This window comes from Mirounga angustirostris, unplaced genomic scaffold (genome assembly GCF_029215605.1).
Source record: "Mirounga angustirostris isolate CCGP_5_RB_7025 unplaced genomic scaffold, mMirAng1.0.hap1 SCAF_5, whole genome shotgun sequence".
NCBI classification, from domain to species: Eukaryota; Metazoa; Chordata; class Mammalia; order Carnivora; family Phocidae; genus Mirounga; species Mirounga angustirostris.
Genome location: NW_026991713.1, coordinates 63,556,843 through 63,575,702, shown reverse-complemented (window position 1 = coordinate 63,575,702; position 18,860 = coordinate 63,556,843). Strand labels below are relative to the sequence as shown.

At 41.8% G+C, this 18,860-nt stretch overlaps 1 protein-coding gene across 10 annotated transcripts in view; it reads left to right on the top strand.

Moving 5' to 3' along the window:
- Window positions 1-18,436, top strand: part of SPATS2 (spermatogenesis associated serine rich 2) — a 140,389-nt gene extending 121,953 nt beyond the window's left edge. For all 10 annotated transcript variants that reach the window (XM_064591296.1, XM_064591291.1, XM_064591293.1 and 7 more), the window contains 5 exons: window positions 6,466-6,524; window positions 11,411-11,520; window positions 14,620-14,722; window positions 15,926-16,140; window positions 17,201-18,436. In XM_064591296.1, coding sequence (XP_064447366.1) covers window positions 6,466-6,524; window positions 11,411-11,520; window positions 14,620-14,722; window positions 15,926-16,140; window positions 17,201-17,512 — 799 coding nt within the window. In that variant the 3' untranslated portion in view covers window positions 17,513-18,436. The remainder of the gene's footprint in view (window positions 1-6,465; window positions 6,525-11,410; window positions 11,521-14,619; window positions 14,723-15,925; window positions 16,141-17,200) is intronic.
- Window positions 18,437-18,860: the final 424 nt, after the last annotated feature.

Genomic DNA, 18,860 nt, shown 5'->3' with positions numbered 1-18,860 from the left:
CTAAGCAGAGGCACAGAAGGGACATGTAGGGACTCTATATCGTGTAGCTACCGCTAAGAGGGCAGTAGTTGAAAGTAATAAGGGATAAAGTCAGAGACCAAGGTAAAACGAGAGCATTTGATGAAAGAATCTGAATTTTGTGTTTCTTTTTTTTTTTTTTAAGGTTCCATGATTCCTTTTTATGTTTACTGTATATCCCATCATTATAACAGTTTTTAAAAATAGAAGTAAAAGTCCTGTAACTCTACTAACTTAACACATAATTTATTTTCTGTGTTCCCTTGTGTTGCCCATCTACATGCATACATAATCTTAAAATAATTGTAATCACAGTGAGCATAATTTTGTAACATACTCTTTTCACTTAAAGTTATCTTTGATTCACCTCTCTGTAACTGACTACACTGTGCTAGTGTGTGTGCCTGTTCATTTAAGAATTTCTAGACAATGGATCTGGAAAGTATAGTGATTTACCAAAGTTAATATGAAAGCATTTTACTGAGTAGATATTCTGCTGAAACTGAGGAATCAAGATGAGTACAGAAATTAGACTCATAGTTGCTGCTCCCATTTATTGAGCTGTTATTGTATGTCAGAAGCTTTTATGCACATATCTCTAATCTGTATAACAATATCACTTATAGTATTATGCTCACTTTGTAGATGAGAAAAGATGGGCACAGAAAAAAATAATCAGCCCAAAGTCATATTTGGTATTAAATGACACTTTTCTACTATACCCTGCTTCCTTTTTCTGTGTCTTCCCAGGTATCTCTGTTTGCCTTTATTTTTCAGTCTTTGCCTTCCTAGGCTATACGTGTCTCCCTTTAGACATTGCTATAATAATTTGAGAGAGAGGATTTAAAAAAAAACATAGAACCATACTGTTTCACATGAGGATTTAGTCAGCTACTGGCTAGATGGCTTAACACTCTAACCATTTTTCCTTACCAGCCAGAAACTTGAACAATAAACTCCTTGGTAATCTGGTTTGCTACTGGTTCTTTTTTTCCTAAATATATTGTAAAATATCATCGAGTTATATGGTCTGTAGTATTACTTTAGAATTGAGACACTTTTTACCACTGGAAAAGAGGAGAAAGAAAAGTTATCCATTGAGGTCCTGTTCCAAACGAACAGCTTATATTCACATCCTAACTTCTTAAAACTACTTCAGACTGTTGAAATATGAAATCGCATGTCTACATGCTTTGTAAAGGACTCCAGACAAAGAGGAACCCACCAAAACTTTCACAAGATCCAAATTTGATTTAGTAAGGTAGTTCTTTCAGTTAATTTTACCTCTTTTGTTCAACTCAGTATGATGACCTGGCTACTTAGCTGGGATTTTTTGTTTTTGTTTTGAGCCTACATGTGTGTACCATACTCCACCAAGGCCAGTGCTTGGGAGTATGGGGTTCTACAAAACCTATGAAACAATTAATTTTCTGCTAATAAAAACTACTGACAGTTCTCTCAATTGTTTTTATAAGAAGAGGGAAGTGTCTTCGGAGAAATAAAGGTGTTTGCTTTGACTTCTGCTTTGATTGGCTAGTGGAGTTAGAATAAACAAGTTTCAGGTTTTCAGCAAATATAATCAAGTACAAATGTTTTCTAACATTATTGAGTGGTTTAGAGTATTGTCCCTTAAAATAATTAGCTGTGGAATTGCCAGAGATGTGTTTCCATTATAACATTGTTTTCTAATTTAACAACTATAAGCAAATGATAGTTAACAATTTTCTGGTACCAAGGAATACCAAAGGCAATAGCTAGAATCAGTAATCTACATGTTAAATATATTAATCAAAGGGTTTACTTCAAATGATGGACATACAATATATCTGAGAGATATGAATGGTAGTACTACAGGAAAAACTATTCTGAGCAACTAAATAAATTACATAAAAGCTTTAGAATAAATTGAGCAAATGGGAAGATAGTAAAAAGTCTTGGTAAGGAGGGAAGGAGATACAGAACTTCAGACATTTACCAATTTTTTCCCTTAGTGACAGTGACAAATCATCTAAAACCATTTTTCATGATTGAAGAATTTTAAGTGAGATGGTTTAGTATGGACGTGTGGATATGTGTTTTTGTTTTTTTCATTTCAAAGCCACGTTTAGCCGCATGGTATAGGCACAGAGTAGTGAGACAATTGTATTTTTTGTTTTTAATATGTTGTTAGGGAAGACTTTAAATACACAAAATAGAGCCATCATGTACTCATCACACAGCTTCGGTAGATATTAACTAGTGGCCGATCTTGTTTTATCTGTACACTTCTCTACTTCCACTCTTGCACATTATTTTGAAGCAACTCGGGACATCATATTTTATGCACAAATATTTCATATTTCTAAGAGATATGGATGCTTGCAAAAAAACCATTATCATACCAAAAATTTTAATAATTCCTTAATATCCAGTTTCCTGGCAGTTTTCAAATTTCCATTTGTCTCTGGAATGTCCTGAAGTGTTTAGTTGTTTGACAGGGAGTTATATTTAATAAGGGTGGGTGTTCTGCCAGGCAAATATGATGAAGTGAGGGAGGGGGCAGGACACTTGAGGTGCGTGCAAGAGAGTGGACCTCAGTCTAAGCTATAATGGACTTTGAACTCTAAGCTAAGGCAGGAGATGACCTGAGAGGGGAGTGGAATCAATGGCTTGTAATTCCTGGTGGGGTCAAAGTATTGTTGGAGTTGGGGTGCTAGAAGGAGCAACCTGAAAAGATAGGGAGTGATGATTGGAGGGTGGGGTGCAGATGAAGTAGAGATTATGGAGAGACTGTAGTTACTGTGTTGGCACGTTCTAGGACAGGATATCGATTGAGGGAGTGAGTGGCTATAGTAGGGTAGAGGGCAGGGTTGTTTGCCTATGAGGCGGTCAAGAAACTGAGAAGGCCAAGTATCGCAACAGTCGCCTAGGTGAGTGAGTGAATCACTTGGACTTATGACAGGCCAGTGAGATAGGAACTAAAATCTGGGAGGCTTGAGGGGGTGCCTGGGTGGCTCAGTCGTTAAGCGTCTGCCTTCGGCTCAGGTCATGATCCCAGGGTCCTGGGATCGAGTCCCGCGTCGGGCTCTCTGCTCCTTGGGAGCCTGCTTCTCCCTCTGCCTCTCTCTCTCTGTCTCTCATGAATAAATAAATAAAATCTTTAAAAAAAAAAAAAAAAGATGAAAGGATAGTACTGTGTGTGTGTGTGTGTGTGTGTTGTGTTTTTGTGGAACCATTTGGAAGTTGCAGACATCATGACATGTCACCTCTAAGTGCTTTAGCCTGGATGACCTAAAAACATGGTCATTCTACACAATTGCAATACATTATGTGATGTACTTTTAATAAAGTTGTTATTATATTGTTTTGTGTCAGTCTCAGCCTATCTGTGGTGATGCTGTCAGCTAGGAATGCCTGGGGGGGCACTCACCTGGGTCCCACATTACTTGTGATGAGCCCGTATTTGAGCTAGTATTGTGACTGGATCAGCCCTGGTGGTTCTTACGATTGCAAGACACACCTCAGCAACAGCCATCAGGGAACTTTGAAAAAAAACCACAAGGCTTATTACTTACATGTCCTAGAGGGTGCATGGCATGCCCAGGGCCACATGGCGAGGTGTGCTAAAACAGAGCACAGATTGGGGTTGACAGTGGGTTGCCTAAGTTTTTGTGGGTTCACTCTTTATTGGTGAATTTAAAATATAAGAGCAAGATCTAAAGAGTGGGAAGGGAAAAGTAGGGCCACTCAAGTTATGTGGGTCACCCAGGGCTTTCTAAAAGAGGAGCTTCATGTGTGGGGCAGCCTGGCTGTGTTGTATAGCTGGGGGTCTGTTTATTTGAGATGTCTTTGAAATGGAGGTCTTGGCAATCAAAAGCTTTAATGTCAGGCGCTTCCATTCAATCAGAAAAGCTAGGGGCGCCTGGGTGGCTCAGTCGTTAAGCATCTGCCTTCGGCTCAGGTCATGATCCCAGGGTCCTGGGATCGAGCCCCGCATCGGGCTCCCTGCTCTGCGGGGAAGCCTGCTTCTCCCTCTCCCACTGCCCCTGCTTGTGTTCCCTCTCTCCCTGTCTCTCTCTCTGTCAAATAAATAAAATCTTTAAAAAAAAAAAAAAAAGAAAAGCTAACTGTCAGGCATTTATATTTTAACATTGATTCATTTTTATATTTTAAAGACTTGTGAAAATTTTAAGGAGAATTGGAATTTTCATCAGTCTTTTTTCTGAGAAAGCATCCCAACAGCCTGAGTTAATGAGTAGATTTCTCTGTTTAATTCTTGGCTGACATCACAGGGCCTCTCAATAAATGTTATCAATAGATGGCAAGACATTACAAACAACAAACAAGGAATAGAAACGCTTACTCCTTTTCAGTGGGGGGTTTTGGCATGAAAAAGTTAAACTTTTTTTAATGGCGTGGTCGGATGGTTGTTCATGCAACTGCCTCTGAATTTCTTATGATCACCAGTGAGTCAGTTGAAAAACAGAGTTTATTTAAATGGATACTAGTCATTCCTGCAGGGGAAAAAAAAGCCAACACTGATGTACTTCCTAGCTCCTACTGCCACAGAAAAGTCTGATTGTGACGGTGCAGAACTTTTTTCTTGCTAAATGTGTCACATGACATTCTACTTTTTCATAATAAAGATTGTAAGCTGCCGAAAGCTTACTTGTTTGCTGAAATCTTTTAATAAATATTTTACAAGCTTTGCCAGAGACATATTTGTCATCTGGTGGACACAGTGTCTGCATCTTAAGGTGATTCAGCAACAGAAAAGAAGTGGTGTCAGAATCGAGGCCTGGCAACTCCTGTCTCAGTTGTGCTTTTGTTTTGCTTTTAGGTATTCCAAATGCTGCTAGAGTTCTTGGAGCAAAATATTGCCAAGGTGTGGGAAGTGCTTTCTTAGCAGAGTATTGCTACCCTACAATAGTTGCATCTTCTCTCCAGGCTGGTGCTTTTGGATTAATATGCCCACCAAACCTGTTTCATTACAAGTCTGTTTATTAACATCATGCGTAATGGTGATCAAACCTATGTTCTCTGGCACTTCACTATAAAGGATTTTGCTCCTTGAGGGGATGACCCCGCCTTATCCTTTTTTTGTATGCCTCACACTGTAGTCTCTGTATTAACTACTTTGTGCTAACATCACTACATATTGAGCTAAGTTGAATCAGTATTCATATATATGTATATGTTTATATATATGTATGTGTGTTTAGGTATGTGTGTGATTAGTTTTACAATCAGAAACAAGAGTACAACTTTTGTTAACCCTATAGATATATTCCTATTCAAAAGGAGAAATCAGAATGAATAGCAAATTTGAAGAGAGTTGGAACATTTCAAGTCTATGTAGGTATTAAAATTTTAGATTTTTTTTCACCACTGATAAAACCTATATGGTAAGGAAAATTACTTGGTTGAAGACTAGGGCAGACTATTGCCTCTCTATATGTTGAAGGTGGTGGGCTCTTTTATAAAGAAAAAGAAAGTTTTATGTGCCTACAAACCATTTACATTTGCAGTGGAGAAAATTCTAATTACCCATTTAATGTTCTTGTTCTGTAAAAAACCTACCAGAAACCTTTGATTTCCTCTTTTCTGGATTACTGTTAAATGTTTACCTGAAACCAGCACAATGTATATATATCTTTTAATTACTTTGTCTTCTAAAGACTAAAGCACCAGAAACAAAACAAATGAGCAAAGGGAAAAAATAGAGGGAGAGAGAGGCACACTCAGAAACAGACTCTTAACTATAGAGAACAAACTAATGGTTACCAGAGGGGAGATGGGGAGGAGAGGGGGTGGCTAAATGGGTGATGGGGATAAAGGAGGGCACTCATAATGAGCACCGGGTGATGTACAGAAGTGTTGAATCACTATATTGTACACCTGCAACTAATATTACATTGTATGCTAACTCACTGGAATTTAAGAAGAACTTTAAAAAAATAGACTCAAGTGCCAGGGACTTGGCACAACTGTGGTAAAATGTTGAGAATATACAGATTCTTATCGTGAATAAATTCACCATGCCCTAGAAGGGGTATTGCCTTGTAAAATATATTAGAAGCAAAGCTGTCCAATTTTATAGGCCAAAATAAAAAATATGTGAGCACAAATGTGGAAATAATGTAACTTCCATAAGGACTTTTGCTTTAACACAAATTCAGTGAGACTTGTTCTGTAGCTTGCTACTGCCACCTACTGGTTCTCAATTCTCGGTCTTCAGCTACTGGTTTACTGTAATACGTAGAGATAAAAGGAAATTAGGTCTATTTATTGGAATCCTTAAAATATTCTTTGCTTAGGGCGAGACAGAATTTTTATGTGGCCCACACAGGGTTTACTTTGTAGTATGCTTTTAGTGAACAAACTCATAAGTCTCTCTCTACTGTTAACAATGTGCTGTTTCTGTTTGAGTTTCTGACAAACCTTTTCCCCTTTGTCATCTTTTCCTAGTTTAATGGATCGAGAAGTGGCATTGCTTGCTGAAATGGACAAAGTGAAAGCTGAAGCAAGTAAGATTGATCTGTAGTTAAAGCTATTACCAGTTAGTACGTATCTGCCTTTTGACCGTCATAACAAAAGCTCAATATAAATGCCACTAGAAGAGTTTATATATTTATTTAAACAGTCTTGAGCAGTTGTACTGCCCTGGCATGTGAATCCTTTCAGGTGAAACAACTTTGCAAGAACCTGTTATTTTTTAATTTTAATATTTTGAATGTAAAATTCAGTGTCTAAGGGAGTACCTCATGGTTTCTGCCACCACAGCATCAACTTAAGAAAATAAAGGATCCTTGCAGGTGCCTGGGTTTTGTTTTATTTTGTTTTTAGCTTCCAGTGATTGAACAGTTCCATCGGACTTTTTTCTACTTGGCAAAAAATGTTTGGCATAATCAGAGGAGACTTGACCAGGTTACCTACATGTTAGTGTAAGCATTCCTGTCATTACCTATCTCCGAACTTTCATTGTTTTCTCGGTTTTAGAACAGTCTTCACTCAGTGTCTGTGATCATTAGGTAGGGGAATTCAATGAAATTAGGTTTTAGGATACATGACTAGGGTTCCTTGAAAGCCTCCTAAAAGGTTCGGGAAGAATAGAGTCTAACTTGGGTAATTGGTGGGGTTTTTGTAGCAAAGAACCAGATACGTTTTTTGTCCTTTCTGTTAAAGGTTAGGTAGAAGATACACAGCTGTATGGAAAGAAAGGCCTGTCAGTTGCAGCTTCTACAGTGGCATTGACTGGGGGCTTTTCAACAGTGGGTTTTACCTTCATGTGTTGAATGCTAGGTTTGTAATTAGGAGGGTTGTTTCTTTTAACCTGCTCTCAAACTGGTAAGAATGGAAATGGGTTGAGATGATGACTCACAATTAAATCATTTGTGTTTATGGTCATGGGCCAGAGGAGACACAGAGCTGAGTTCAGTTTTGACCTGAAATGTTGAACAGGTACTTTCCACTGTTTTTCAGAGGTGAGATTTCATTTAAATCGAGTGGTATATCCTGAAATGTCTAAATGTGACAATTTCAATCCATTCATGTACCTATGTGTTCTATTTTGAAGTTTCAGATAAAATAAAACTAGTGAGAAGACATAGTCCTTACTTTTGAGAAGGTGCTTTTTAAAAACAGAAATTTTGGGGCGCCTGGGTGGCTCAGTCGGTTAGGCGACTGCCTTCGGCTCAGGTCATGATCCTGGTGTCCCAGGATCGAGTCCCACATCAGGCTCCCCGCTCAGCGGGGAGTCTGCTTCTCCCTCTGACCCTCCTCCCTCTCCTGCTCTCTGTCTCTCATTCTCTCTGTCTCAAATAAATAAATAAAATCTTTAAAAAAAAACAAACACTAAAAAAACAAATTTTATAGAAAATTCCAAACATTTCAAATAGATAGACTAATATAATTAACTGCCCTCATCCAATTTCAACTAATTATCAATTCGTGACCAATCTTTTTTTATCAAATTAAGAGCTACCGAGTTTTACTTAATTTCATCAATTGTATATCTGTATCTCCTTTCTCTCATGCTAAAAATCCTGGTTCTCTTTTTTTTTTTTTTAAGATTTTTATTTGTTTGACACAGAGAGAGAACACAAGCAGGGGGAGTGGCAGGCAGAGGCAGAGGGAGAAGCAGGCTCCTCACCAAGCAGGGAGCCTGATGCGGGGCTCCATCCCAGGACCCTGAGATCATGACCTGAGCCGAAGGCAGACGCTTCACTGACTGAGCCACCCAGGCGCCCCAAGAAACAGTTATTGTTGCAGTGCCCTTCCACAGACACTTAGTACGACAGAGTCTTTGGTTAGGGGCAGCTGGGACAACCACACTGATCAAATTAATTATATAAACTTTGTCACTCCGATTTTCTGCTTTGGTATACAGCAGGCTGGGGTGGAGTTAAATCCAAGTGTCCCCTTACATACTCTTGGATCTTCAGCCTCTGCAGTGATAGCACAGTTCTCTTCCACAAGTTATGCTCCTGCCCACGGAGCCCCTTCCCCTGCAGCCCGCCCTGCTTCGATGGGCTCATCCTGCCTGGGCAGTGCAGCTGCTCCACTAGGCCATCCAGAGCCTTCTGGCTGCACTGATAACCGTGCTCCCTCGGGGTTTCTAAGCCCACTCTCCCTAGTCTTCTTGTTCTTCTGACCAGCCCTCCTCCATCTCCTGAAGTTCCGCTCTCAAGCCTCCACTCTTTCCCCTACACATTCCTCCCGGACCATCTCCCTCCTGTTTGAAACCCTCCCACCAGCTCCCTACGACCATGAGGACAAACAGGAACCTTTTCTTCCTGTGCCCTAGAAGACTCTGCACACCTGATTCCTGTCCCCTCACCAGTCTCCTACGCGTCACCTTTAAAAATTCTCGTTCTCGGGGCGCCTGGGTGGCTCAGTTGGTTAAGCAGCTGGCTTCAGCTCAGGTGGTGATCCCAAAGTCCCAGGATCAAGCCCCATATTGCTTCCTGCTGAGGAGGGAGCCTGCTTCTCCCTCTGCTCCTCACCTCTCTCACTCTGTCTCGCTCTCTCTTGCACTTTCTCAAGTGAATAAATAAAATCTTTAAAAAAAAAATCCTCGTTCTCAGTGTCACTAAATGTAATTACTCATTTATCAATACTTTCAAGAATGTGCTTCTTTTTCTTTTTTACACATAATAGTTTTATTAATTTATATGTTCACAGTACTTCACAGTTTAGAGTTTTTTCACTCATTCATCTATGATCTTCACATTAACCTTATGAGATAATTGGGTTTTCCTATTTTTGTTTTCATTTAGTAAATGAAGAAACTAGTCCTTTGGAAAAACTGTGACTGGTCCCAAGTTATGTAATTAGGTCCTCTGATATATGTGGAGATCTTGACTTGACACATTTCCTCCATGTTGAGATCTGAGCTTTTGTCTTAGAATCCTAGAGTGTGGGAGCTGAGAAGCAAGTGAATTTGGCAGACAGGTTTTATCTTGGGAGCCAGATCAAGTAGATCATTTGTAACTGTTGGGCCTTGGTGTCAAGAAACTTTTGTAGGCACATTCCTCACTTATTGGGAAAGTTCTTACTGATTAACTTGCCGTGGATAGGGGTACCCCATGGGTGGCATACATGTGGCAATCATGCTCAGTAAAATTGCTAAAGACATTCAGCTCTCTGGAATACCTGATGTAGCTCTTGGAAAATTCTATTTATTTTCTAACACAAATTTGGCTAATTTCTAAGTAGGTTACAGGATTCTATGTATAACAGTTAGGAACTGAGTTTGACTGCATGCAACAGAGTGGCCTAAATAAATGTTAGTTTATTTTTCTCTCATGAAATGAAAGGTCCGGAGGTAAGTGATCAGGGCTGGCAAGACAAGACATCTCCAAAATGACACGAGGGACCCAGGCTTCTTTGTCTTTGTACCCAGCCATCCTTAGAGTGTGCTTATGGTCAAAAGATACCTCCTAAGGCTCCAGTCGAGGAGAGGCAAAATGTTACCTGCTGGCTAAGACTTCTTTAAAGAGTTGTCCTGTAAACCCCACCCCGTGAGTTCTGCTTAGATCTCAGTGACCAAACCATGTGATAACATAACCAAGTCATGTGATAACACAATTATCTTATCTGTAGCAAAGCCAAGAAATGTAGATTTTTACCTAAGCAGATTGGTACCCAAAACATTGGACTTCCAGTAGGAAGAAGAGGAGAATGGATATGCGGTGGCTAATAGTCTTTGCTACAGTCCACCCCTCAACTACCCGACATCCTTCTTTTTTTAAAAAACAGGAACACACTCACCTCCTTCTCAATGGCAACACCTCCAAAGACTCATCTAGTTAGAATATTCAGTTGAAAGTCCAGGACTGCTGGGTAATTTCAGATCTTTCAACAGGTCTGAATATGGCATGTTGTGGTCTGGGGTCCCATAAGTTAAAAGACAAGTAAAATTCCCCCCTCCTCCAATGTCATACAGATAGAGAAAGAAGAGGATAACTATAGTAAAAAATTCCCACCTGGAAAAGCAGTGATCCAATCTTACTGGACAGGAATAGCAGAGTCCCTGCCCTTCTAATAGAGAAAGTTCCTTTGTTCATATGGCAGCTCCTAGTTCTGCTTCCTTGGAGGATTTATTTTGCTCACATCCTTTATATAGCCCCTGGTTCTCTACTCTGAGAGAATTTTTTCCCCTGTATTGTCTCTTGTCCTCCATGGCCATATCTGATTTATATATCCAGGAGCATGCCAAAGAATATACTTCTTACAAGGCTGTAAATAATCTAAATATCCACCATTAGGGGACTTGGTAAATAATGATAGTGTAGCCACATAGTAGAATACAGTGTGGCTGTTAACCAGTGAGGGATATCCAGCATATTAATAGCGAATGAACTTTGAGATATGTTAAGTAAAAATAGCTAAGGTAAAGGAAAGGACCATGTGTATGATATATTCCCATCCATGAAGAGGGGGAAAAGGGAGAAAGATTTGCTGTGTGTGCCTAGAATACATCTGGAAGAATCCATACGAAATTGTTAACATTGGTTTCCATTGAGGCAACTACAAAGTTAGAAGTAGGAGGGACACTTTTACTTTTCATCTTATACCCATTTATTCTAGGTGAATTTTTTTACCCTGGGTACATATTTCTGTTTTAATTCATAGGTTTCTTGATTAAAAGAATTTTTTTTGACTGGGAAGAGGAGAAAGAGAAATGACAAATGATATATGAGTCTTTATGATTCATAAAAAGTGTTTACCATTTAACTGCCTTCAGAGTCCCTCAAGAAGGTGGAAACTGGACCTTTGGTATTTTCATTTTCTGGATGGGTGGGCAGCTAAGCCTTTGGCTGTCCAAATACATACTGCAAGGCCCATATTTCCAATTCTTCTTTATCCTATTTAGCAGAACATAAGAGTCATACTCTCCTTTTCTCCACAGTGGAAATTTTGCTCAGCCGACAAAAGAAAGCCGAACTTCTAAAGAAGATGACTGATGTGGCTGTTCGAATGTCAGAGGAGCAGTTGGTTGAGCTCAGAGCTGATATCAAGGTAAAACTTTCTTCTCCTTTCTGCCTTTCTTTTACCCTCGGGGACTGAAGCAGCAGATCTCCATAATTCATGGCCATGTCTCATATATTGAACTCAAGATCTTCCCTTTTCAAATCTGGCCCTCTTCCATGTTCCCTTTCTCTGGAAGCGGTACTGTCATCTACCCAGGTGTCCAACCTGGAAACCTTAGAAAATTTCTCCTTTCCCACATTAAATCTATCAGCAGACCCTGTCCATTTGACCTCCTACCAAATCTCAGCTCTGACCTTTTCTCCTCATCTCCACCACCACCGTCATGGTCAAGCCACTGTTATCTCTCATTTGGCCTTCTGTCATGGCCTCCTAACTGATTCCACCCAGCCACTTTGCCACTGCCCCACCTTCCCCAGCCCTCTGTTCCTCGCACCTCGCTTCAAACCTTCCATTGCTTTTAGGATAAAGACTATCATCCTTAACATGGCCTATAGGGCTCCGCAGGGTCTGGCTCTGCCATCGTCTCATTTCACACATGTCCCCCCTTGTTCTCTATACTCTGGCCATCTTAGCTTCTCCTTTCCACAAACATATTCTGTTCCCTCCTGCTAGAGGGCTACTGCATATGCTTTTCAGTCTGTACAAAACACACCCCCCACCCACTCCCAGCACACAGATAACCAGGACCTACTCATGCTTCCTGACTTTCCTGTCATATTCCCTATTTTGTGCCTTCCTAGCATAGTTATCATTTTTTGTTCATCTGACTGATCTGTCTTCTCAGCTAGATGGTGAACTTTACAATGGCAGGAACTGGCACATCTCCAGCACCTAGCATAGTGCCTTGGCACATAGTAGATAATCAGTAAATATATATATATTTTAAAGATTTTATTTATTTATTTGACAAAGAGAGAGACAGTGAGAGAGGGAACATAAGCAGGGGGAGTGGCAGAGGGAGAAGCAGGCTTCCCACTGAGCAGGGAGCCTGATGCGGGGCTCGATCCCAGGACCCTGAGATCGTGACCTGAGCCGAAGGCAGTCACTTAACCAACTGAGGCACCCAGGTGCCCCATCAGTAAATATTTAAATAGTTGGTTGGTTGATTCTGATTTTTTTTTTAAAGATTTTATTTATTTATTAGAGAGAGCACAAGCAGGGGAAATGGCAGGCAGAGGGAGAGGGAGAAGCAGGCTTCCTGATGAGCAAGGAGCCCGATGCGGGGCTCGATCCCAGGACCCTGGGATCATGACCTGAGCCAAAGGCAGATGCTTAACTAACTGAGCCACCCAGGTGCCCCTGATTCTGATTTTATAAGAAAAATGAGCAGTTTGATTATATTGTAATCTGTTTATAACGATGACCGAGGTTCAACACTCATACATTTTGAATTCTTATATAAAGAGCAAGTGTTTCTGAGACTAAGGGTGGAAACCTGAAAGAGGTTGAGTTGTTCATGGGTAGTGGTAGACATTGGCTTTCTAAATGAAAACCTGTGAGCTGTGGGAACAAGGGGAGTTGGCCGACCCTCCTCCTAAGCCCTTAACCTCTGCTCTTCTGGAACACACGAGACTTTCTGCCATCTTTAAGAGGGGAAGGTGGGGCAGTGGGCTTGCTGCAGGGGCTGTTTCACAGTCTTTGTAAAGTGAAAACAGGTGGAAGATCAAATAAGCCCTTCCAGGTATCCTTGTCACCATTCTGAGCCAGTCTTTCATTCCTTCCCCCTTAAACGCTATTGGGGTGAAATAGCAAAACAATGCCAATATGAAATTACCATTTCTGATTAACTAGAACTATATTACTAAAAATTATAGAAAGTCATCTTCACATTGATGCCAGTCAGTCTCATTCAACTATCCGGGAGAAGCCGGAAACCCCTTTGGAATTAGATGAGAGTTCTGGCTCTCACAGGCTTCATCTGTTCTCCTTCCCACGTGGTTAAAAAGCTGCTAGAAATATTTCTGCAGGCTGACTAAGGATCTGTTTCTCTCCACATTTTCAGTGTACTGAAGTGGGTGCAGTGCAATTTAAATGTCTTATTTCCAGATCATTTTATTTCTGTCATTCCTGTTATGTCTCTGGCTCAACAAACCCTAGAATTTGTTTCAGAATTACTCTCCGACTGATATTACATGTCTGAAGGCTTTATGTCACAGAGGTTCATGTTTCCTAAGCCACAGTGTACTCTGAAGCTTTAGGACTTCAAGGCTCAGAGGGAATTTTGATGTCTCCTTTCCCATTTACTGCTTTAGATCCATCCCAAGGAATCTGATGCATTTGATTATACCCCTTGACAATCCAGAGTTGAATTAGACCACCTGCCAGAGGGCTGTTCTGAGGAGTTTAGTTCTTGTAAATTATATCTAGGCCTTTAACTTGTCTTTTTCACCTCCTTTTCATCTGGGGAAAAAAAAAAAAAAAGATCCCAGGCTACCTTGGAGATTGTTTACTGAAAGACACCCCCAGAAGCACTTTATTCCTGACATGTTTCTTGTCCCACAGTCTCTAGTTAGTTTTGACCCAAGGGGTTGATTACTTTTCAGCTCAGTCTGCTCAAAAGGATTAAATTACTTGCAGCACAAACCCTTCTCATTTGCAAGGTTGGCTTTTCACATGAATGATTTTCCATCTCAGGAAGTTGTCCCCATTTTGAGGACTATAACAAATCCTACTTCATAAAGGGATGAAGTGGGTTTCCTAAGGAAGTTCCTATTAAAGAACACCAAGCCATCTGTTTACACGGTATCATTGTTGTAACTTATGAGCATTTTTGCTGCCTCTGTATAAAATGGAACAATGTGGAGAGTAGCCAACAGTGGAAAGATGGCCCTCTACTATAAGCTTTTTCTTCTGTCTCTACAGTTTATTTCTCTTGATTATACTTAATGGGCTTTGGCCATCATGGAGCATTTCATAAAGCTCTCCAATAGATTTCTCTTTGGGCCTTAAGAAAATGACTGGATTTCGTCACCCAGCGTAGGTAATATGATGGCCATTTTGCAAAATTTGAAGCCGTAAAAAAAGGCAGCAGGAAATAATTCTGTTTCATCTCTGTACAGCAAGCTGCGGCTTCTGCTTGTCTTGCTGCTTGTCTCACCCGGAGGCTTTCCTTTGTCCTTTCCCCAGCACTTTGTCAGTGAGCGTAAATATGATGAGGATCTGGGACGAGTAGCCCGGTTCACCTGTGACGTCGAGACCCTAAAGAAGGACATTGAGTCATTTGGACAAGGTAAGATGGTGAGAGGTTCTGGGTACTAGAGATGGTGATGAGAAGACCCTGCTCATCAGAGACTGAAGTTGTGGCTTCTCCACTGATTTGTCTTTAGTGCCTTTTGGGTTTTGGTTTGCTTGTTTTTGTGAAAAGTAATTCTGAGATATCTAAGAAGTCACCGGATGCAGTCTTTGAGCTCAGAAGATGGGGGTTCTCCGGCTCTCTAAATTTGCGATGTTAAGGGGCTCTGGAGTCAGACCGAGTTTGAATCGTTGCCTTTATATTAACCTCTAGAGCTTCATTTCACTCCTCTCCCAAGTGGAGATAACAATATCTGCCTGGCCTGGCACAGAAAAGGTGCTTAAATAATGGCTGTAAGGGTAGGGGGAGCCCTCCCCTAACTTGAGAGCTTATAGGGACACATCAGTCAAACATTGAGCTCAGCTCCTTTATTCTTTCTGTGTCAGTAGAAAAGTGAAAGGTTGGACCTAGAGCAGTGATTGTGAACTCAGCATCAGTCCAGGCTTAAAACCAAGAAAAAAAAATGTAAGAGGTAGTTTTAAGTCCTTGAATTCTGACAAAATTTGAAGTGAAAATATATTTTTCAGTTACATTGGTATTTTGAATTTGGGATTATTTTTGCGGAAAGAACCTTGGGAAGATACATGTTTGTTATAAAGACTAGTTCTGTTCATGTTTAACTAATCTTGATTATTTATATCTTGCATCATACAGATTTTTTTAGAAAAGGATTTAGCTTTTTATTCACCTTTTTCTTTCTTCATGAAGTCAGTACTTCAGAATGTTCCCGCATAGGAAACTGAGCATATGGCCCATACTATTGTTCCTAGGCTTAGTCAGCTGCTGGAGCCATAACCAGGAGTTTAGTAGGAAATGCTGAGAAGTCATTAGTTGATGGGGGAACGATTACTCTGCTCTTACACTGTTCTCCTGTCTCTGAGCGTTCCTTTACAAAGCAATGGGGATTCACTAACTGGAATTTAAATAAAAACTTGAACAAAAAACAAAGCAGTGAGGATTTGGAAGGAGTGGAAGAAGAGGGAAGAAGGGAGATTTTGCTTCCTGTTACCCATTTTGTAAGCTTACCTTTACAACTACTCAGGTAGACAGTTCTTTATCTTAAGTTGCTTATTGTGAAATGAAGAAATAGGGAAAACCTTACCCATCATATGACAACATACTCCTCATGTTTTCATTCAGTGTCCCATCCAAAGAACAGCTATTCAACCAGATCCCGACACAGCTCAGTTACATCTGTGTCCTTGAGTAGCCTGTGTGATGCCTCTGCTGCTTCCTCGTCCTCCTGGGCCTCTGCCCCCAGCCTTACAGGCGCTAACAAGAAGAACTCGGCACCAGGAGAGACTCCCACAGCCACGGCAAACTCCAGTGGCCGGCCCTTCCAGCCTCATCGGGAGGTAACCCAGCTGCCCCACTAAGCCAGTGACAGAGAAAGGTTACCAGGTTGTCACCGTTTAAATGCTGACAGCTCAGTCCATTACCTTCCTCTCTTGATGCCCATTCCACACCTATTTTGAATCCCTCCAGCCCCAGTTAGTTCGAGACAGCATTTGGTACGTCTGCTCTGAACCACCAGCTAGCTTAGATTTCCTGTTGCCAGGACTGCTGACTTTCTCAAGTTGGCAGCAGTCCTAGCTATTGTAGGTAGTATTGCCTGGTAAGTCGTCACCCAGGGAGCCGTGCCCCCATCTCGAGGTGGAGGAACAGCAGAGTGGCAGGCTCTGCAGAGTGTGTCGGCGGCAGCAGCTCCCTGGAAGCCCAGTGTGGAGTATCTCAGGGAGAGAGCGTGAACCTGCTGGTGGGGGGGGGGGCGAACACCAGGAAGTTGAAGCATAATCCGTAGTTTCTTCTCCTATTTGAAGAAGATACACAAGAGCAATCCAAGGCAGTGCTGTGCAGAACTGGGATTACATTGGAAGCGGAGGACGAAAATAAAACCCTGTGCCGTAATAAGCCTTCTGGGTTGTAATGTGAAAGATGTCCTAAATATCACAGCAGCAGGATTTAATCTATGGCTGGTGATGTATAGCAAAGCAGATTATAATGATGTTTCTTTTATTATTCCAGATGTTCATTATCTTTACAAATGGCTTGTGATCCACAGAGTTCAGCCATGTAATAAGATGCTTGCCCAATTGAGGGTTGGAACAGCCCAAAGAATGTTCTTTCTTCCTTCTTAGCTTTCTTCTTGCGCCCAGCTAAAGAAAAGTGAACTCTCCTCTCCAGTGGACAGCCTAGGGGTGAAAGGTGGGGCAAAAGTAGCGAAGGATTTCTTAATTCTGGGGTAGTGGCTAGGTTGGATTGGCTGACACAATTCTGGGAGTCTTGAGAGATAACTGAGTCCCAAGTGTGGAATACCACAATTTAGGCTTTCAGAATACTCCTGGAAGCTGAACTGGAACAGACAGGGTGCCATAATGCCAGAGTGTTTTGAACACTGTATTCTTTTATCCTCAGGTATTGCCGGGGAACAGACGAGGAGCACAAGGCTACAGGCCACAAGGCCAAAAGTCCAATGACCCCATGAACCAAGGGCGACATGACAGTATGGGTCGTTACAGAAATAGTTCATGGTATTCATCTGGTTCCAGGTATCAGAGCGCTCCATCCCAGGCATCAGGAAACATTAGTGAACGGGGCCAGGCCCACTCTGCAGGGACCAATGGAACTGGAGCCAGCATGGAGACCAGCCCACCCAAGCCCTCATTCAAAAAGGGGCTCCCCCAGCGCAAACCTAGGACCTCTCAGCTTGGGGCTGTGAACTCTTGAGGTTCCAGCTGGCCTCTCTCCTCTATCCCACACAATTCAACTTGGTAACTGGACTTATTAGGAAACTTATAGTTAGATGTAATAACAAAAAGAAGTTTACACATATCACTTTTTATGCCATTCTAAATATTTTTGGTTTCTTCTCTCCTCGTTTCCTCTTTACCATTTTTGGAGGGGAAGCTGTTTTTTCCCTTGACCTTTCCCAATGATATGGATTGATTCTAATTGGTCATTTCCACCCGGAATCACAGGCCACTGATACCAGGTTTCCCAAGGGTCAGCGGTGCCCTTCCTGGTGCACAGGGCCTTTCAGTTGCCGGAAGAGGCCTTCCTCAGCACCTCCCTGCCGTTCAGGCTCTCAGGAGGAGGAGGTGGGTCAGAGCTAGTCCAGCTGCCTCTCCAGGCTAAGCAGAAGCCACACGTTCCTGTCAGGTGCCCTCTACACAGCAGTGTGACCAGGAAAGGCAGTGAGGGGATTGTGTCCTGCACTGAATTAGCCAGAGAAGGGGACATTTAATTGGTGAAAAGGAAGGAACACTAGAAAATGTTTGAGAATCTGCCTCCGCTCCCAGAACGTACCTGAGATTGACCCTCAGATCAGGGTTCCAGTCTCTGGCTTGGCCCTGTAGCTTCACCCGCCGTCTCTTCAGAATGCCCAAAGCCTTGTTTTCCTATCGCCTTAGACTGCAGACCAGTCTAGGGAAATCGGTGGGAGAGTAGCATTTAATTAAAGGAAAAAACAAGTATTTCTTGGTTTCAGTGTTTGAAGATTTTTGTTGTTATTGTTCTCCCTTGTTCCTGAATCCTCTTCTGATCCTCAACCACATTTATAGCAATATAATTAGTGTTGATCTAAGGTGTTACCCATCAGAAAATTGCCGCGGTCTTTATAGTTGAATAAATAAAATCAACTGCGTAAATGTTCCCACCTTTGTCTCACAACAGCAAATGCCTTCATTTCATCAGCCGGGTTTCTTTGGGCCTCGTGGGGCAGAAGTCACTCGGGCAGCTTGTTCGGGCCTTAAATGAGGGTGGCTGATTCCTGAGTCATTTGTCCACCGCCTAGCTGCAGCACCAGAAGAAAATGTAAAGGCCAGCATGAGCAAATGCAGCTGTTCCTTATGGGAAAGGATTCGTGTATAGGGAACGGTGACTTTCCAAAGGAAGCTTGCCAGTTGAGAAAAACCCCAGCTGCCAGGAACTCTCCCAGGCAACCCCTCTCCTCCGAGGCCTGCCTGCCCCTTGACAGGCGTAGCGAGTGTAATGGTGTAATTGAGCGCCTGCATGTAGCAGGTGGCACTGGGGCCAGACTCCTCCACCCCACACCACCCCCAGCATCTATGACTGA